A 19,926-nucleotide genomic window follows, 5' to 3' on the forward strand; every position below is an offset into this window, starting at 1 on the left:
CCGGGACTCATCGTGATTATATGCTGCTCTGGAAAGCATCTCGAAGCATTCCACTCGTTTTGAAATACATGCGCTCTCATTGGCTTCCGGGTGGTCCGGGGAAATCCTCATCTTGGAGTACTGTTGATGAACACCAAGGTGGCACATACCCACTTCAAGATTATTTGATGTTGAGTTCCATGCGATGATTCTTTGGGTCTTGTAGGCTATATTAGATAGAGTGCCCTGGACTATCAGGTCGGTATCCACAGCCTAGTTGTTGTACCTAGGGCACAATCCTATGTTGGTTCAAACTCGAAATGTGTATGGTTTTGAATTTCCTGGAGACTCAAAGAACTCAAATCGGATGGGTGTGTCCATGCGATAGACAGCGTGATACGGGGATAGGGGGGTAAATTTACACAAAGCAACGGGGAAGGGCGGATTGAGAGGAATGCAGGCTTATGATGCAGGAACTGGGGATGTGGGAACCTCAATGCCGTAAGCCTCCTTGATACGCTGCCGGCGTCTCTCTTCGTAGCCAGGGCCGTAGATACCTAGTGAAATTAGTAACGGTAGACAATACCGCCGCCCAGATAAAAGGCACATACCACGTCCTTCACCCACTTCCGAGATAGTCTGCTCTCCGGGAGTCTGGAATGCCTTGCGCAGCGCTGTCCGGCGGTCGAACTCGTCCACAGATGCATCCCGCTTATATCCAAACAGGGTGCCACCGGTGTACTCAAAGCCGGCCATAGCGGACGACAGGGCGATACCGTATCCGAGCACAGCGGGGAGTGTGCGAACTGAGGTACACCGAATTGTTAGCTCCTAATGCATAATCGCAGACTCCATTCAATTCAAAACTCACCTCGGAGACCAAGAATGGCACCTGAGAAGAAGCCACCCAGAGCGACGTTGTAGGAGTCCTCCTTCTCGCGCAAGTTAGCGGAAGCGGTCTTGATGAACTCATAGGTACCACCCATGGCCGCTGTAATTTGTCTAGTTTAGCAATTGGAATCTATTAATGTAGATGTAAAGAAGCTCATACCAAAGGTGGTAATGATGCCACCGCCACGGACGAAGACGCCCAGAGTTCCGACGTTCTGCTTGGTGAGCGTGTTCTGCACTGCGGCTGCGAAGAGACCGACAGTTCCGGTGAGTGCGGTGGCCTTTATGGCTGCCGAAATGGCATCCTTGGGGTGGTAGCTGTGGTCTTCATCGTGGTGCGCCATGATGTGTGTGTGATAGCAGGGATGGACTGCTTCCGGCATTGGATGTAGTTGGCGTTGGGATTTTGGAGTCGGCTTTCTGCCATTTCTGACCGCCACCGCCCGCCATTCCAACGGAGCTCTACATGATGATATTGATGCTTCTTTCACATCGAACCCTTTGTTTCATTTGTTCTTTTTGAGAATCTTCTTGCACACTGCTTGCTGTTTTATAAGAGTGAATCTTGATCTCAAAATTGTGCATCTTGTTGAGGAGAGAGTTCCAAAGCTTGCCACTGCTTGCTGCTAAGTGCAGTGGGCTCCCCGCTGTCTCTCCGCATACAGTGGCGATTTCATCATTTGACCATATTGTTATCACAGCTGATCTGTTACATTGTGCGCTTTTGTGACCTTCAATGAGAATAAACCCTTTAGGAGAACCATATCTCCCATAGCATCAAGACGAAGATCCGAACTGTGTGAGGCCTTCAGGCCCGAACACTGTACTTCATGGCGTCTGTACAGAGGGCCGGTAAGGCGACAGTCTAGATCAGCAAATATGGAATTCAATTTGAGCAAAGCTTACCATATTTTCTATCAATCATGCAGGGAAGACAGCGCCGCGTCTGATTCACGATGTCCAGCTGTATGATCCAGCGCACGATCCAGACACAGGCCGTAATCTCCTCTCGGAAACTCCGCCCATTTACCCAGAAGGCTACAATGGCCCACTTGGATTCATATCACCGGAAGCATGTCGACACCGATACGTCTTGAAAGATGACCAAACATTCATGTCAGAGCCAGAGCACCGGAGACGGCCTGGCACATCGTCCAAGGTCTCAGCCATATGCATAAAATGCCGTTATCATCTTCAGGTGGTAGTCAACTACATCAGCCACATGAGCGCACTTGGTCAGAACCAGGGGAAACACTTGCATCATTTGGTCTACAAATCAGGACGGCAGAAGAATGGCCTTGCGTTGCCCGAAGAAACTCCCAAAGGGCAGGTTGCGGAGACGTACCACTACCAATGTTCCTACATCTCATGCTCAGCTATGGTTTCTTTGAGGATTCTTTCTCCGATTCTGAGCCTGGAATTCATCCGCTTGATGACCGATAAAGAGTTGTTGCAGAAACGAGCCGAAGGGGCCAAAGCAGCGTATCCTGAGTCCATGGAAGGCATGGGTGATCCGCAGCCGATCAATGTATTGGATAATATGCGCCTGTACATTACCAATGCCCTACGAAATCCACAACGCAGCAAGCCCATCTCCTCCGTCAACAAGAGGTTCATGCAATCTTTCGGCGTGGAAGGTGCAGCTTGTAAAGAATTACTTGAGTTTCTAGAGTTCACGTACAACAAGGTTTGTAAATGCTGGATCGTTTTCCCAAGTCGTCCACTGGTGTCATTTGTCTTGTGTCGCTGACGAATCGACTCAGGAGACCGGGGCATGGCACCCGCCTAAACCGACTTCAAATCCCGAGAAACCTTACCAAGACACATTGAGTCTCTTTCTCGATGACCTGCTGCATGAATTGCTAGTCCTGATACATCTCAGATCGGCCTCAGAAAGAAAAGGATCCCAGATTCCCGATCTTCCTTCCTCCGCCATCCCCGTTGTTTCATGCGCTCTAGAAGCCCAAAATTGTTCGTATATTGTGCTTTACACCCTAGGAAATCTCAACTAATTTCTGCTCCAGATCCGACAGCTATGCGTTACCAGGAATTTGAGATGGCTCATGCTCCGTTTGTACACCCTAACATCTAATAGATAGAGTTGGATCTAACAAATGCGTCTTTAGTTTCTACGAAGACCTGGGAGTGATGGAGGATATGTCCTCATCAGCCGTGGTCGAAGCATACAATCGACAGGTCTTTGCCGATTCTGGTAGGACCCCGATATACTTGTCTGCTCTCAAGGCTATCGGCTGTCTGCGTGGTGGCCAAGACAAGGAGGTAATTGACATAGCTGTCCAGACAGCTTATGAGCAAGGAAAGTATGCTGTTGAGGATGTCGTCAGCGCATATCAATACTTTAATCTCCAATTTGATGATCCAAACCTCACCGAGGATAGCATCATTGGCAAATTCTATGCATTTCTTAGCTCTACAACGAAAGATGCCGAAGCGCGTCAGCAATTGTGGCGGATTGGTGACTCTAGGGGAAGCACGCGTATCAAGGCGGCATCAGAAGACCGTGCGTTGATCCAGTCATTTGTGTTCAAAATGGAATGCGTGCTAATTTCGAGAACAGGTGTTTCTACTGTTGAACAAGCGAATGTCTTCTTGGGGGTCGAGGATCAGACTCCTGATGATTTTGTTATGACTATGTACACCGCAAAGGCGTGTTTTCCGAATGCTTCATTTGTGGGTGGGACGCAAGCTAACCTTGTTATTAATTAGGTCAATGACAGTCCGCTTACCAAAGAACTTGCGAAACGCGCCGTGGCACTCATTGCCGAGTCTCGCAAATCGGTCGCATTGAACCATTTCGTCAATACTGGAGAGATGATCGCTGGTGAAATGGACATTGGTGATGCCTATCGTCTACTCCAAATCCCCGATCAAACTGTCGATGATGGCGCAATCATAGCCGCATATACAATCTGCATTGATGAAAACCCCGGGGATGCCGAGAGATACAATCAGGCTCTCACAATTATTGCCAAACGACTGGACAGCTCTACGCTGAGGAGTGTGGCAGGTATCTCCAACGGGCCTGGTAGAAGCATGCGGGATTGGCCAGTCGGACTACAAAATATCGGCAATACATGCTATCTTAATAGCCTGTTGCAGTTCTATTTCTCTATCCGTCCTTTCCGTGAGTTGGTCCTGGACTATGAACGATTCCAAATGGATCTTAATGACGAGGAAAACCTCGCAAGAAAACAAGTGGGCTCGCGAAAAGTGTCGAAGAAGGAGGTCGAGCGATCTCAGCGATGTAAGTTCCTTCGTTGATTCCGATGGCTATCTCTCCCAAACTGACCCTTTCGTTTGCAGTCCTTAGTGAGCTCCAGATTCTGTTCCGTAGCATGATCACTTCGTCCCAAATCTCGGTAACTCCCGGCCAGGAACTTGCTCGGTTGACCTTGATTAGCCCAAGCAACGAGGCAGCAATTCGTCGTCGATCAACAATCACGGCTGCTAAATCTGAGATGCTTGGCGATATTGAAGGTGTTCCTGTTCTGGGACCTCTTGGACCCCCACAGTCTCTTCTCGGAGGTCGGATGGAGTCAGTTCCAAATTCAAGCCAAGCTGATCCCGTCCCTATTCAAAGTTCGACCGACAGCGATCATGGCAGCGATACAACATTGGTCTCGGATGATAGCATGAACGACGCAACTGGGCTTTTTGTTGAAGACAAGGAGAACAATCCTCCTGACTTGGACCAATTGTCAGATCAAGCAGAGGCAGGATCTCCTCAGGACATGAATATCGACACAGACGACAGTGTTTCGGCCAACGTCCCGCCGCCCGTCCCTCCTCGCAACTTCTCGCGAGTCGATAGGGAAAAGCAACTGAAGGAAGAGGTTGAAATCGGTGCCCAGCAGGATGTTACAGAAGTCATCAACAATGTTCTCTTCCAGAGCCAATGCGCGATCAAGCCTCGAGGCATTGGCAGGGACGGTGAACAGCTTGACCAGATCAAAGAGTAAATTATGAGCAACCTTTGAATACTCTAGCTATGCTAACCATTATCATTAGCTTGTTCTACGGTCAAAGCCGCTCTTACATCTCCACCGAAAATGGCACACGCTCGAAGGACGAACGGTGGTGTGACATCAAAGTTGATGTTGCTCATGGATCTCGAAATATCTACGATGCCATCGATGGGGCATTTGACATCCAAAATATTAGTGTGGACAACTCTGTGGCTGAGCAATTCGCTTCCATCAGCCAGCTGCCGCCCGTGCTCCAGATTCAAGTGCAACGGGTTCAATTTGATACTGTGAAGAAATGCTCGTTCAAATCTACAAACCATCTTGGGTTGCTTGAAACTATTTACATGGACCGATACATGGACACCAAGAATCCGGATGTTGTAGATCGACGAAATCAATGTTGGGAGTGGAAGGCGTCTTTGAAGAGGCTTGAGGCTCGCCGAGAAGAGCTTCTCAGGACGAAGGTATCGAATCTTCTCAGCGAAAGTGTTCCAGATCCATATAGCTAACCTTTTTTCCTTTCTGCAGGAGGGTGTCGGCGTTGACATGGCAACATTGTTCCGTAGAGTTAAAACTGCACTACAAGATGTGAACTCCATTGAAAACGAGACTGAACCCGGAGCTGAAGTCGGATTTGATTCAATGACTGCTGTGGCTGGCACTGAGCTACTAGACAAACTTGAATCCCTTTCCCACAAGGCAGAGACCGATCTGCAAGGTAAGAGTCCTCAGCTTACGGGCTCACTGGAAACAGACATGTTGACTCATTTTATAGCTGTTGACCAAGAAATCAAGGATACACAGACCTTGATTTCCAGCCAATTTGCTGGTTTCAAGAACCTCCCATATCGACTGTACGCCGTCTTTGTGCATCATGGGTCGGTCTCATTCGGTCATTACTACATCTACATCTTCGACTTTGACAAGGAGATATGGCGCAAATACAATGACGAGTATGTCACAGAGGTCCAGAACGTGGATGAGATCTTCAAGAACGACTCGACCAGCAATCCCCCGACCCCGTATTTCCTTGTTTATGTCAATGATGGCATGAAAGACCGTCTGGCAAACCCAGTCTGCCGTGAGGTATCCGAAGACGAGCCCAATGTTGCCGATTCAGAACCAGCCATGGCCATGGAGGGTGTTCAGCCCACCAGCCCTGCGCCAGATGTGAACATGGAGCCTCCGTCATATGAGGAAGCGTCGGCCATCAATAGTACTCCAGGTACGGGAAACACAGAATCCGAAGCGGAGACCACCACATGGCCTCGTCCTCGTCCTGCGACTGACTTGGAGCAGTATTGGTAGATTGCAATGTCACGCCCGTCGATGCGGAAACTGTCAACCCTCTGAAACGCAAGAGTGTTGATGAAGTGAAAACAACCCGTCCGACCTAATCACTCACACTGTATGGCACCCACCTGGGCAGCATGATTGCATGATTGCATGATTTCCCGATTCTCTTATGTCTGCACGTGGATACTACTGCATTGCGAGGTGTGAAATGTTTTTTTGTTATCCAGCATGTACATACGCTGAAGATACCATGGAGTATGTGTAGAGTTAAGATAGTTGCAATTGATCTTTTCTCCCATGTTTGACCTTTGAAGCCACCTACGGTCACTACGTAAAAGCATTGACACCCTAATTTCTGCCGGCTTAACATCTACCGATAAAAGGCTAAGGGAGAAAAGACGGTCTCTGTTTGAAGAGGCCGTATGATGAATCAGGAGGGCGGTAGTAGAAGGGGTGTTGACACTCTTGCGGAGTCACTGTACTTCGTTACCACAAGTATATCAGGTGACCATGTGCTGACTCAGCACTTCCGATTTCCCACCTGGGCCAGCCGCGGGAATCGGATACGGATCGGCTGTGGATTTCGGCAGCGGCAAGAAGAGAGAGTGAATCCGCCTAGGAGGATTTTGAAGGTAGTGAGAAGCAAAAAGCCAAAAAGAAGAATGAAACAAATGTAGAAGTTGACGGTGCTTAGTCTGGGGCATTTCTAATAGTTAGCTACCTAGTTTCAGGGGCTCCGGGGTTAAAAGCATTGAGATCAGGGCAATTGTAGTAGGCGGGAGAGAGCCGGGAATCCACATTTCCGGGGAAACGAATATCACTCGGGAATGATTCCGCTCTCACTGCCGTGCGGGAATATAAGAAGTGGCTATTGCCGCTGCCGCAGGCGCTGGGTCTTTTGCAAGTTGCTGTGCACTTGGGATTTTCATAATACTGATATCCAATTTCTCATTTGGAAGTCATTCGCTATGCCTTCTCAGGTTGCAACATGTCTGCGCTTTGCGCGTCAGTTCTCAGCCAATCCAGCCCAGGTAATTAATTTGCCCATCGCCCACATCGCCCACAGCGCTCTTCGAGTCGCGAAGACTAACATGCCTTGCCTTTAACCAGCACCAACGTTTCATGGCCCGCGCATTCTCCAGCAGCGTCCGCCGAAGTGAGATCAACAAGGTGTACCCTTCCGCCGAAGCAGCGGTCAAGGACATGAAGTCCAACTCGACTCTGCTCGCTGGTGGATTCGGGTTGTCTGGTGTACCTGACTCGCTGATCAACGCCGTTCTGAAGAACCCCTCCATCACTGGCCTGACCGTGGCCAGTAACAACGCCGGTGTGGACGGAGCTGGTCTCGGTCTGCTCCTCCAGTCCAAGCAGATCAAGAAGATGATTGCTTCTTACGTCGGTGAGAACAAGACCTTCGAGCGCATGTACCTCACTGGTGAGATTGAGTTAGAGCTCACTCCCCAGGGAACCCTCGCTGAGCGGTGCCGTTCCGGCGGTGCGGGAATCCCCGCGTTCTACACACCCGCCGCCTTCGGTACCGTGGTGCAGACCGGTGAGGTGCCTCTGCGACACAACGCCGACGGCACCGTCGCCAAGTTCAGCGAGCCGCGCGATACCAAGGTGTTTGACGGCAAGAGCTACGTCATGGAGGAGTCGATTAAGGGTGACTACGCTTTCGTCAAGGCCTGGAAGGCCGACAAGCTTGGTAACTGCCAGTTCCGCTACGCGGCCGCCAACTTCAACGGTGCCATGGGCCGTAACGCCAAGATGACCATCGTCGAGGCCGAGCACATCGTGGAGCCCGGCGAGATTGATCCCGCTGCCGTCCATCTGCCCGGTATCTACGTCAAGCGTGTTATCCAGAGCACCACTCCCAAGCAGATCGAGAAGTTCACCTTCGCCAAAGAGGAGGGTGCTGACACCTCTGCTCTCGGTAAGGGTGATACTGCCAACAAGCGCGAGCGTATCGTCCGCCGTGCTGCTAAGGAGTTCAAGAACGGTATGTACGCCAACCTCGGCATCGGTATGCCCATGCTTGCTCCCAGCTTTGTCGACCCCTCCGTCGAGGTGACGCTACAGTCTGAGAACGGTATTCTCGGCCTCGGCCCTTACCCCAAGCAGGGTGAGGAGGACGCTGATCTTATCAACGCGGGCAAGGAGACTGTCACTCTCAAGCCCGGTGCCAGCTGCTTTGGTAGCGACGAATCCTTTGGCATGATCCGCTCCGGCCGTATCGACCTGACCATCCTCGGTGCTATGCAGGTCAGCGCCAAGGGTGACTTGGCCAACTGTACGTTTTCCCACGCTTCCTCCGTTTTAGGCATTCAACTTACAATTTTTGCAGGGATGCTCCCCGGTAAGATCAAGGGCTTCGGTGGTGCTATGGACTTGGTCTCCAACCCATCCGCCACCAAGGTCGTCGTGACCATGGAACACACCGACAAGAAGGGTAACGCCAAGATTGTCAAGAACTGCGAGTTCCCTCTGACTGGCCCTGCCTGCGTCAGCCGTATCATCACTGACCTCTGCGTCTTCGACGTTGACTTCTCCCACGGCCTGACTCTTGTTGAGATTGCCGACGGTGTCACTGTCGAGGAGGTCCAGGCTAAGACCGATGCGCCCTTCAAGGTCTCCGATGACCTGAAGCCCATGCTTTAAAGTTGGATGCAAACTGTATGAATCTTCAAGCGTTTTGTAGATAGCAATTAGGAGTTAGCTTGTTTCAAAATTTATTCCCATGGACATATCCTGGATGTGCATCAAGAAGAACATCACTCTTGACAAATCTCGTAAATTGGAGAAGAAAATAACGTAGGAATACAATAAACAAAAAAAGGATAACAAGGTATTGGAACAAGTCATGAAACCCATCAAATGAAACCCCATAATACTGACCCAAATCTAGTGAGACACTGATAAATCAAGATTTCCCAGGTTTTCCAATGTCAAAAAACCAAAAGTCTATACATCCAGCAAGAATAAAAGCATCACGTCAAGCGGATAATACCGGCCAACCTCTTTTTTACCCGGCCAAACCAATCACGATTCGGCGCCTCCGCAAACTCACGTACAACATTGTCATAGTGGTCTGGGTTACTGGCCGGTCGGCGCAGCTTCTCCGGCATGGGATATTTGCGCGCGTAGCGGTTGTTCAGCAGCGACTCAAGTGCATTGACGGAGGACTCGGAGATTGGACTAGACTTGTTTGCTGTTTGAAGACGGGATTGAATGTAGGATTGGACGGAGACTGAGGCTGGGCGCACTGCGTCCGAGGGCCAGTGCTTGAGGACGTGGGTGAGGCGGCTTTGAAGGGAGCGCGGGCTAAGGGTCTAGACTGCTTGTTAGGAAAGTGTTTGGGATTAAAGATTGGGAAGCTTGTTGATGGTGTTGGGTGGGATAATTCAGAGGTTGGAGTAGAGACTTACAGGTGTTTTAGCCATGGTGGATAAGAGATTTCACAAGATAATTGTGGTATAGGGGAAGGATCTTCCCTTGAAAGCTGAGGCAAAGACGGGAACGTCTAATTTAGCCTGATGCATCAGGCATCCTCAGCCACATCCATTCCTGTTGCCTTCTCATCAACCCCGACATTTTCCCTCCCCTTGTGCTCTTGTTATAAACATCTTTGCTTTCCAATCCAAGTTGTTTCAGTCTCAATTTACTTTCTGATTCTTTTCAGGGTTGCTTCCCGCTCAGCTCGCCATGAGCTCGCAGCGTTATTCACGGGTACGCAATCCCCCGCTGATCCCCTATCAGAACAAGCCCGCCCGGATGGGATCCCTCGACAAGAACTAACCATCACATTTATAGGTGAATGCCCACGACGAAGAGGAAGGACCACATTCCTATCCGCTGAACGCGCGACCCCGACACAACGCCTCCTCGCCTTCCTCGTTCCGTTCCGGGTCCCGCTCGTCGTCACCATCGTCGAGGCGGCTATTGCACAACGATGATGAACAGACGCTGGCCGATGCTTTTGGGGACGAAGACGAGTCCGACGATGATAATGAACCGGATGACAGGCAGCGCTTGATGCGAGCCGACCCCGACTTCCGGGCTCCCCAGGATAATGGCCATACCGCCACGGCGTCCTCGTCGGAGTCGAGTATCGATGCAGAGGTTCAACCAGGGCTTCTCAGGCGCTCAACAATGCTACCAAATTTCACGCAACCGGGCTCTGGGGGGAGTCGGCAGATCTCCTCGTCGAATGATGGAGTTTTTGCCAATCTTGCCGCCAAGCCAGAACGGGGCGAGAAGAACGATGATCTTCCCCCTGTAAGTTGTTTATTAGCGTTCTAATTAATTTATCTGGGAGGCTTGTGTACTGAGATGTTATCTAGTCATACGAAGAAGCCGCCGCTGATGCGACACCACCGTACTGGGAGACCACTATTGTGGCTCCTGGTATCTCTTCCGACGAGGTCTATGTCGACGGATTGCCTGTTGGATCTGTTTTCTCATTTGTCTGGAACGCCATGATCTCAATGTCATTCCAGCTTGTTGGCTTCTTGCTGACTTATCTCCTTCACACCACCCATGCCGCGAAGAATGGCAGCCGAGCGGGCCTCGGTCTCACTCTTGTTCAGTACGGCTTCTACATGAAAGGTGGCAACGAAAGTTCAAGCTCCGACCCTGGAAGCTCAGATTATGTTCCTCCGCCTGATCCCAACAGCCACAACTTCGACCCCGACTCAGTTGGTGAGGGCGGGGGCAGTGGAGGGAACGGCGCTATATCTGGCATCACTACCAGTGAATGGATCTCATATATTCTCATGATTGTTGGTTGGTTCATTTTAATCCGTGCAGTCAGTGATTTCCTACGGGCTCGACGTCATGAACAGCTTGTATTGCAGAGCCCGGATCGTGGTCTGGGTGTACCAGTCATTGCAGAAGGTGAACGGTCCGAGACTGTTGTCTAATATCGGTTATACATGGGATTTTCACTTGGTTGTGTTTTTTTTTGGGACGTGGACATGGACATGGAAATGTCTGGCGTTGCAGCACGGAGCTTTTTTTTTTTTTTTTTTTTGTATTGACACCCCCAGGAGTACTGCCTCCAGATTGCATTCTTTCTATCCCCCCTTTTTAAACAGACTTTCTACTTTTATTTCTGGCCGTGTAGCTATTCTGGAGATACCAAACATATGAACAATGAGCAACAATATAAGTTGTGATGCGCACATCGTGGGAAGCCCAGCACTCCCAAGTCGAGTCTTCTTTTAGAATTCCGCTAACCACACCAGCAGCTTCTGTAACCACCACCTAAGTTTCCTCGTCCAAGATTATTTCTATGCTTCAAGCACGCAGCCTCTGCCCTCACAATACCCACCGCTCCCGCGTCAGACCATTCTTTTTCAGCCACGGTTCCGTCCTGTTAACAAACGCCAGCCCCTAGTGCCGCGGCTCATAGTCTGCCCACAATGCCCAGCCCCCATCTCGCATCCAGGTCGTTGCTGCCCGGACAAACAACATCCACAGCTGCTCCGACGACATCCTATGTGCTTTAAGTGGACGGAACTGAGGTCCATCACGTTCTAGCGAGTCGCGACACGCAAAGAAACCCCATATGGGATGCACGCTGCCTATGCCTATAATCACTTTCAGAAGCGCAGCCGAGAATACGCAGAAGCGGAGAAAGTGCTCGCCGCCGCTGCTACTTAACATACTACTGATAGAGCTCTTCGCACCCGAATCACGCATACCGTCCCAGTCGCGCCAGGCCTCGAGGGTATAATGCACGTCGCGCCACTGCGCAGTAATTTGTAGCTGTGTCTGCAATTGTAGCTTTCCGTCGACCGCGATGTAGCTGCGGGCATTGTATCCTACGCGCACGTTGAGCTGCGTTGGGAAGGGAGGGGGATGTGTGTGGAGGGCGTCGAGGAATGCGAGCTGAGGGTGGGTCATACGAAGTTGGAGAGTTGGCCACGGTTGCAAACAAGACGTTCCAGAGCTCCCAAAGCGCGTGAGCCGGGTCTGAAGAGGTATACACAGAGTTGGGCCGCTGTCTCGTCAGGCGTTAGCGCCGGGAAATAATTACTAGGGGTAAGTAGGGCTTCAATTGGCCTGGAGAAGGAAATTGGGTTGCTGCCCGGTGTATCCAACATAGTTCTCATTTTAGATGAGGTGAATTTTTCTGTCATAGGCGTTGTTTAGGCATTTGGCGACTATTTCTAGCCCCAGCATAATCTGCAGCGACAACGTGTAGATGGTTGAAGGGTACGGAGTAGATCCCAACGTAATCAAGGCCCAAGGGTTTACGTACTGCGCCACGATAGGCAGCTCTCTAATCTTGTTCTTTGCCATTGCGTTCCCTTGTTTCTGGCCTGTGCAGCTTCACCCCACTGGTGAAAAGAAACCTGAACAGAAACCTGAACAGAAACCTGAACAGAAACTTGAACAGCGAACAGAAATAGACCAGGTATTCCCTTCCCCCGGCGGAAGGACAACTCCGCCCACTACCGAGTGCCCCCATTGTTTATTTTCCTCTTTCAACCTTTACATCTTTGTCGTTCGATATTTTACCTGCGTTTCTTGTGGGGTAGATCGCGGCCTTGTCCGCAATGTCTACCGTTCCTCAGAGTCCTGTAGAGGCACGCTCACTGTCAACGGTCACCAATATCGCATCGAATCCCCCCGCATACCCACGAAATCCCGCCCGCGAGAAGCACGAACCACTATCTCTCTACATTGTGCGCGTGCCAGGAAGCAAAGGTATAATTCAATTCCACTACCTTGACACTCTGCTCTCCATCTATCAGTCTTGAAATCCCCATACTTGCGCCTTATTGTGCTTTAACAATCAAATGAAGATGAACCACAACTGACTGCCGGTTGTGTTTGCAGACATTTTCCTCTCAACTCTTAAACCACCGACGAAATCCAGTGTCTCCGCTGAGGCGATCAATGCCTCTCTTTACTATCTCCATGTTGCGACTCCCGAAGATGATACCCTGCTCCAGGAAGTGGAGGCAGAGCGCGAAGAGCAGGCCCAGTTGCACAAGGAGCGTCTCGAGAGAGCGGGTGTCGGGGACCCAGCTCAACGCGAGTTCGCGCGACTGAATAATGTGCGCCGGAAACCAGTTGGTGGGGGAGGGAACCTCAATCCCGTGCCTTTGCTGGCACCACCTCAACAGGATGCTACTGCTCCTCCGGCCCTGCCACCACGACCAATTCCAATGCCGCAGGTTACGGCGGAGAATGTATCTTTCTCTGGGACTCCAGTCGCCTATTCCAACACACAGCCTCCTTCGAGTAATTACATGCCTGGAGGGATATCGGTAGAATCGGGTGGTAAGAGCAGCAGCCCACGACGACCTTTGCCTCCCTTACCGCCCGGTGAAGAGTCATGGACCAATTCTGCAGGAGGCGAGGACCCGCCTAAAAGTCCTTCCCGTTGGAGCGCGTTTGCCGAACAATTGCAAACTCGGGGAGAGAATTGGAGGGAAAAGTATGAGGCAAAGTACGAGGCGTTGTCGGCTGGCCGTCACAGCCTTGACTCTACCAGACCACCAATGCAACCTCTTTCTTCGCCTAACTGTACTGGATTACCCTTAGAAAGCTCCAGGGAATCTCCTAACCGGCCAAGAAATACATATGGCAACCCTCCTAGCAATGCTGGCTTTCATATTACGCTCATTCGACGTGATCCTGCGTCCGGCACTCAATGGAATGTGGCAACGATTTCGACCCCACGAATGGACCGCAACACCGTTGATATCGAGATTTCCACGCCGGGATACAACAGGTTCGCAGGCCCAAATGAGATACCCTCATTATCCAGCCTGGCCGCCAATCTCCCGACGGGAATTGGACGCCTGCCCAGCTCTGCCATTTCCCAATCCCCAGCAACCGAGCAACCAAAGGAGCAGCCAACCGGCCCACGCAAGTTCCGTCGTCAACTCTGCGTATCAAAGCCATTCGATGACTCGATTGCTACAGATGGTAGCAACGGCCACACCCAAGGGAGCTCGTCCTCGTCCAAGCTAAAAAGCGGCTACTACACTTTCACTTCTCCATGGAATGGCACATGCACCTTCACAAACAGCGTGAACGGCCGAAGCCTCAAATGCAAACACATGATCCCAACACCCGGCGGCTTCGTCCCTTCCAACGGCGAAACAGAAGCCCCCCCCGCCGTAACCGTCGCCGAGATCCGCTTCAATACCCCTTTCCAAGCAGCAAATCTCCACTCGCACGCACACCACGCAATCCATAAACCCCACCCAAACCACCTCTCCCCCTTCACGCAAAGCCAACTCCAAACCCAGTCCCTCCCCCACCTAAGCGACGACAACAACTCCGGCCTCGATGGAGGACCACTCCACCCATCCTCTTCCAACAACAGCAACGCATCCGCAAAGCGCAACTCCCTCTCCCAACTCCTAAACCCGAATAACTACGCCTCACCTCTTCCCGCCTCAACCCCCACAGACCCGCGCGCAAGCTTCAGCCCCTCAAGCCTCCTCCGCAGAACTTCTTTGCGCGCGCAACGCTTCGCGCGCCAGAGCCAGTTCAACCCCGCTTCTCGGCCCCACTCACGCCGCAGTATGAGTAATAGTAGTGGTGGAGATCTGGATCATGATTCCGACGATGATCGATTGGATCTCTCGCTTGCGAGGGAGCCTGCTGGTGGTGGGCTAAGGGGGAAGAGTGCGAAATTGGGGAAGTTGGTTATTGAAGATGAGGGGATCAAAATGCTTGATCTGGTTGTTGCTGCTTGTATGGCTGTTTGGTGGAGGGGCTACTATTGATGAGAGATGGTCATCTTGCCTAGTCCTGTCTTGGTCGTGGTCTTGGTCGTGCGGTTGAACATTCTGGCTTGATTTTTTATGAGGCTCGTCTGCCGACTATGGTCGGTTAGTTTTGCGCTAATATTGTATTGTATATGAATGCATGAATTTCTTTTTGTCTTGTTAACTTCTTTGTCTACATATTCGCCTGGTCCAATCATCATTTTGTCTCCCGTATGCCTTGTTGCTATATATAGCTCCCTGGCTTGGAATGTGTTGCTCATGATCGTTTGCGCCGCACCACTGCGTCACCTACTCATGTCATGTATTCAAACATGTCATGCTAGCCCCGGTACACGTATGTCTCTCAGTCACAGGATGCCTTCGGCATTTACTTGTGGCCTTAAAGTGCTGGTGTGAACTTCTCTGCTATTGTTCTCTTCACAATCCATCAGGATCTTCACGGGTAGTTAGCAGTGTATGTTGTAATGGTTTATAGTTCCAACTACTACCGTGAGGGAAGGGTGATGATACCACACGTCCCATGTTGGATAGCAGTGAGCACATAGGTTGCATAGCTACAATGTAGATCTGAAGGTCTGATCCAGGTAGATTAAAAAGTGGATTCGCCGACAACGTCATTCGAAACCCAACCCTTGGAACCAAACACGTGATCTCCCCAAAGCAGAGGACCAATCATACTTTGTTTAGCAGACCCACATTAGTACATCCTCAACATCAGATCTCGAAAGAAAAAAAAATAAGATAGCTGCTCTTTGATTATGCGTGTCATCCTTAGTGCAGGGGCCATGCTAATCTTCTCTGTATATTTTCGGTTGGCCATATGCCCCGAAGGGCGATGTATCTATACGTTCAGTTCAGTAGGACCTCACTTCGGCAGAAAATTACCGCCTTCGTACCTGCCTATCTGGTGGCCGTCAGGCGGCAGGCACGTGGCAAGACACGTGGCAAGCAAGACACGTGGCCGAGTCCCGTTGTCTGGAAACCCCGCGCGGGGGCACAGGTTGACTATATGTTGTATATCTGGCTTCTAGCGATTGAAAGCTAGAGGATAACTCGAACATGGCATTTAACTTAGAGATAGAGGCATTGAGGGCTAGTATCATCTCAGATAGTGATGTACCGCCAAATCCTCATCGACTGAAAGAAACAAATACGAAAGCCAATGTGTGTGAGCTACGTTATTTGAATTGGATTCTTGTAGGCAGGGGACCTGGAGATGGGGGAGACTTGATTGGAAATCTATCTAATGATGAATCTGATGGAAAGAGGTGCAATACGCAGAGTATGTCAAGTATTTAATCCTGCCAGGAACCACCACCAATAGCACCTCTTGGGAAGTAGTCAAAACATTCAGACGTGGATACAAAAGTCACATCAAAGGATAACAGGAAACGCTGATTTAATCCAAGCATGACATCGGGTAAGAGCGCAGACCATAGAACGATAAAAAGGAGGATGCGAAGGTCGAGATGGGGATTGGGGTTAAAAACGGAAAATTTGAAAAATGAAAAGAAAACCACATGTAAATCGTCCCAGTCTTTTTTTTGGGGGGGGGGGGGGGGGGGGGGGGGTTTCTCTGAAGGTATCTCTTGGCTAAATTAGATGAACATGGAGGGCGCGATAGAAGACATCGAATTCAACACACCGAACAACCAACAAGCCGAGAAGAAAGCCAGAAAGAAAAAAAAGGTATCAACTGTGATGCACGTCCATGCCGCGCTGCAGCGAGGATTCCAAGTCATTAGGGTTGTAGCCACCGCCAGCGGTAGCCTCCTGAGGTCTAGGATCCTCGGTCTTCCAAGGACCCTGTTGGTTATCCGGAATGGGGATGTTAGTCTGCTGAGCGATCTGCTGCTGCTGGGCGGCGTGGGCCTGCGATTGCTGGCGGACGGTCGCACGGAAGCGGATGACCTCGTCGAGGATCATCTTACGCATGTCGGGGACTTCGTCAACAACCTCGAAGTGGAAATCGAAGGTCGTGGGGCAGTTTGGCTCGTCGGAGGCGTCGTGCCAAATGTGCAAGTAGGGGTGCTCGAGGGCCTCCTCGACAGAGATACGAGACGACGGATCGAATGCCAGCATGCGGTCCAACAGGTCCAACGCATCGGGGTTGGCTTGAGGGAACAGCTGCTTGAAGGCTACCTTGGGCATGAAGGGCAAGTTGCGCACGTATTCTTGTGCGCGAGGGGAACCAATGCGTGCCAGGGTTTCTTCGTTCGGTGTGCCCAGGTAGTGCAGGATCTGGTTCAGCTGGTCGACGTAGTCGCGACCCTTGAAGAAGGGCCGGCCGCCGAGGAGCTCGGCAAGGATGCAGCCAACGGACCAGACGTCAACTGTAGATGTGGGGTTAGCGGGGCCTGCTTGGGTGGCAAATTGCGGTGTGGTATTACGTACTTGCTTTGGTATAACTCTGGAAGCTCAACATGATCTCGGGCGCACGGTACCATCTGGTTGCGACGTACTCGGTCATGTAGCCTGCATTCTCCTCTGGATCAATGGAGAAACCACGAGCCAGGCCAAAGTCACAAATCTTGAGTTCGCAGTCGGCATTGACCAGCAGGTTACCGGGTTTGAGATCACGATGCAGGACGTTGGCCGAGTGGATGTACTTGAGACCACAGAGGATCTGGTAGATGAAAGATTGGAAGTGGGCATCGGTCAACGGCTGGCCGGAGCGGATGATAGCAGCCAGGTCACATTCCATCAACTCTGGCAGGATTATCAGTCCGGCTCTATTTTAACGCAAAAAAAATTTCAGAACGGCACCTACCCTCATAGAGATATGTTTCGTTAAAGTTGTCCGGTCGGGGAATATCCATATCGTACAGACATGTGATCTGGAGGGCTGCGTTAGCGGGTGTAGGCATCGATAAGGATGATCTGCGGCCTACATTGCGATGGCCACGGAAATGCTGGAGCAGCTTGATCTCTCGCAAAGCCCGCTTGGCCAGGATCTTCTTGCTGAAGACATTGGTGACCTTCTTGACGGCGACGCCCTCGCCGGTCTGGACGTTGGTTGCGGCGCTTGGGACTGGTCAGCACATGTGTATCTCCAGTGTCCGCCAGTGTCCACACTTGCTGTCTGGGATACCTACCACACGATACCATAGGCTCCCTGGCCAAGCTCCTTTGTTACATTGTATTGCTCGCTCACGATAAAGTCCTGGTTGAAAACCTTGAAGACCTTGCGACCTTGTAAATCAGCCATGGCGAGTTGTCGCGTCGTAGAGTCGTAGAATGTTAGAGGGAAGGCAAGGCGATGAGAGAAAAAAAAATTGAATAAACGAAGGTCCAGAGTCTTAAAAAAGCAAAAAGAGAGAGGTTGAAGAGGAAAAAAAAGGGTGATGGGTCGAGAGAAGTGTGATGGGATTCAGCCCCGCAGTCCCCGCGGGTGATCCACGCAAAAAGTGTTTAGTCCACTCTGGTTGTCTGGTTGTTTCGGGCTTCTGCTTTGACTGAGATTTGATTCAAAGAACTTTCTAAATTTAATCGTAGAACGTGATCTAGTGTCGAAGACTTGGAATTCTGGAATTTCCAACATCGATTTCGCTGTGAAAGGGTACAAGGGTGGAATAGAAGGCATTTCTTTGTATACCATCTCCTTACACTACAGCATCATGGCATCTTAAGTAACTATAACCTACATATGTACCCAAGCATCTACATCTGACCTCGAAAAGAAAAAAAAAAGGTTCGATTCACGAACAAAGAACATGGCTGAAACCTGTCTTTCCATGTGTAGAGTGGATATCAACTCTGTATTTTGGTGTTACAGGTGCCAGTGGCCGGTAAAACAAAATGTGAGACAAGCCTTCACGAGGAGTTCTAGCATCGAGGGAGATTAAATCCCAAGTGACAAATGGGATCTTATTGAATTCCGTTCGTGTTTAATTGATATATCAGGGAGGTTGGAGTAAAATAGTAAAATACCAAAGACAGAAGAAAAAGGAGTCGAAAAAAAAAAAGAAAAATAGGTTCTGCCATAGGAACCCGCCCTGAGATCGGACAGATCCGATCCAGCCCTATCTTGTCGGTTGGACTAGACGTCAATAATCTCACAAATGCCTTGCCTTTTGGTTCGGATTCATTGAAGGCAAGAATTTATCTATTCTTCGTTCCCTTTTCCTCGAGCTCAGCTTCATGAAATCAGGTTCTTGATAGCAAACCCGCTTATCAGGGAGTTTACAAAGGCCGATGAACGCTTTCGCCATCAGGGCTAATTTGCTAAGCGTCAACCAGTGCATAGTGGTTACGCCCTGCGAGAGAGAGAGAATGGTCCTCAGTGTAGAGCAACAGAAATGTGGTAGGCAGGTTTAGAGGTAATCCCTTGCCTCTGAAGCAGGTCGTACCAATCACCCTCCTGATGTTGTTGCGGAACTCATTGAGAAGCAAACAGACATTCCCATCCCCGAAGAGAACGCAATGGCATGCCTTTTGGCACCTCGACTGGTAGCGAGGTTTTTGTCACCACCAAGATCCTTTCGTAGGTAAGGAATTCCGGATTTTGTAGTACGCCTACCATCATGAAATCTATCTGCGTGTATTTGGGCCACTTCTCTTTTTTTCTTTTGGAAAATTAACGTATCGTTGCCTCCCTCTTTCGCGGAGGGAAAAGGCCATTTCAAATTCTCGTGCACACTTCTTTTGTATTCCCTCGTGAGACAAACCTCGCTTCATAGCCGAGGTCCTTTTTCCGTGAGCAAGGAACCTTTTCCTCCTTTTATAACCCCAAGTATAGAAAGGATCCTCTACATTAAGTTGTTGGATTGTGAGGAAGACTTCTTAGGCTACATGGAGTCGATGGAAAGAAGTAGGGCTAACAACAACACAGCTGATCATAAGAACTAAAAGTGCGGAAATCTGGAACTTTTTTCTTTTGAAGAGGAGATCACACCAGTAGGCTAAACTTCAAATAGGAATTCCCGTCTTTAAAAGTAAGGAAGATCTCAATCTGCTCGAAATGTGTTCGCTTTAAGAGTACCGCACTCTGTGGCTCAGTCCAGACCCTGATTACTCTACTA

At 50.3% G+C, this 19,926-nt stretch overlaps 8 protein-coding genes across 8 annotated transcripts; 4 read left to right on the forward strand and 4 right to left on the reverse strand.

Moving 5' to 3' along the window:
* Window positions 1-441: 441 nt before the first annotated feature.
* Window positions 442-1,214, reverse strand: Pdw03_0929 (Mitochondrial inner membrane translocase subunit Tim17/Tim22/Tim23/peroxisomal protein PMP24; the record flags this gene model as incomplete). The annotated part of the gene is made up of 4 exons (XM_014679175.1): window positions 442-536; window positions 591-785; window positions 851-970; window positions 1,031-1,214. 4 exons carry the CDS (start codon window positions 1,212-1,214, stop codon window positions 442-444), a joined length of 594 nt encoding a protein of 197 aa, XP_014534661.1.
* Window positions 1,215-1,700: 486 nt separating this feature from the next.
* Window positions 1,701-6,253, forward strand: Pdw03_0930 (Peptidase C19, ubiquitin carboxyl-terminal hydrolase 2; the record flags this gene model as incomplete). Its single annotated transcript, XM_066099756.1, has 12 exons — window positions 1,701-1,722; window positions 1,800-2,557; window positions 2,634-2,841; window positions 2,895-2,940; window positions 2,997-3,391; window positions 3,449-3,537; window positions 3,598-4,135; window positions 4,195-4,846; window positions 4,900-5,320; window positions 5,385-5,574; window positions 5,632-6,081; window positions 6,156-6,253. The coding sequence occupies 12 exons, from the start codon at window positions 1,701-1,703 to the stop codon at window positions 6,251-6,253; spliced, it is 3,867 nt and encodes a 1,288-aa protein (XP_065957483.1).
* Window positions 6,254-7,120: 867 nt separating this feature from the next.
* Pdw03_0931 (3-oxoacid CoA-transferase, subunit B) lies at window positions 7,121-8,810 on the forward strand (the record flags this gene model as incomplete). The annotated part of the gene is made up of 3 exons (XM_014679177.2): window positions 7,121-7,183; window positions 7,263-8,442; window positions 8,497-8,810. The coding sequence occupies 3 exons, from the start codon at window positions 7,121-7,123 to the stop codon at window positions 8,808-8,810; spliced, it is 1,557 nt and encodes a 518-aa protein (XP_014534663.2).
* Window positions 8,811-9,139: 329 nt separating this feature from the next.
* Window positions 9,140-9,592, reverse strand: Pdw03_0932 (Cytochrome B pre-mRNA-processing protein 6; the record flags this gene model as incomplete). Its single annotated transcript, XM_066099757.1, has 2 exons — window positions 9,140-9,481; window positions 9,578-9,592. The coding sequence occupies 2 exons, from the start codon at window positions 9,590-9,592 to the stop codon at window positions 9,140-9,142; spliced, it is 357 nt and encodes a 118-aa protein (XP_065957484.1).
* Window positions 9,593-9,854: 262 nt separating this feature from the next.
* On the forward strand, window positions 9,855-11,071 carry Pdw03_0933 (Metal homeostatis protein bsd2; the record flags this gene model as incomplete). Its single annotated transcript, XM_014679178.1, has 3 exons — window positions 9,855-9,878; window positions 9,963-10,427; window positions 10,493-11,071. 3 exons carry the CDS (start codon window positions 9,855-9,857, stop codon window positions 11,069-11,071), a joined length of 1,068 nt encoding a protein of 355 aa, XP_014534664.1.
* Window positions 11,072-11,543: 472 nt separating this feature from the next.
* On the reverse strand, window positions 11,544-12,056 carry Pdw03_0934 (uncharacterized protein; the record flags this gene model as incomplete). Its single annotated transcript, XM_066099758.1, has 2 exons — window positions 11,544-11,740; window positions 11,819-12,056. The coding sequence occupies 2 exons, from the start codon at window positions 12,054-12,056 to the stop codon at window positions 11,544-11,546; spliced, it is 435 nt and encodes a 144-aa protein (XP_065957485.1).
* Window positions 12,057-12,712: 656 nt separating this feature from the next.
* Pdw03_0935 (metal homeostatis protein BSD2) lies at window positions 12,713-14,902 on the forward strand (the record flags this gene model as incomplete). Its single annotated transcript, XM_014679180.1, has 2 exons — window positions 12,713-12,863; window positions 12,996-14,902. The coding sequence occupies 2 exons, from the start codon at window positions 12,713-12,715 to the stop codon at window positions 14,900-14,902; spliced, it is 2,058 nt and encodes a 685-aa protein (XP_014534666.1).
* Window positions 14,903-16,597: 1,695 nt separating this feature from the next.
* On the reverse strand, window positions 16,598-18,113 carry Pdw03_0936 (MpkA; the record flags this gene model as incomplete). The annotated part of the gene is made up of 5 exons (XM_066099759.1): window positions 16,598-17,238; window positions 17,300-17,614; window positions 17,676-17,742; window positions 17,797-17,929; window positions 18,001-18,113. The coding sequence occupies 5 exons, from the start codon at window positions 18,111-18,113 to the stop codon at window positions 16,598-16,600; spliced, it is 1,269 nt and encodes a 422-aa protein (XP_065957486.1).
* Between the last annotated feature and the right edge of the window lie 1,813 nt (window positions 18,114-19,926).

Source organism: Penicillium digitatum, chromosome 4 (assembly GCF_016767815.1).
Source record: "Penicillium digitatum chromosome 4, complete sequence".
Taxonomy (NCBI): Eukaryota; Fungi; Ascomycota; class Eurotiomycetes; order Eurotiales; family Aspergillaceae; genus Penicillium; species Penicillium digitatum.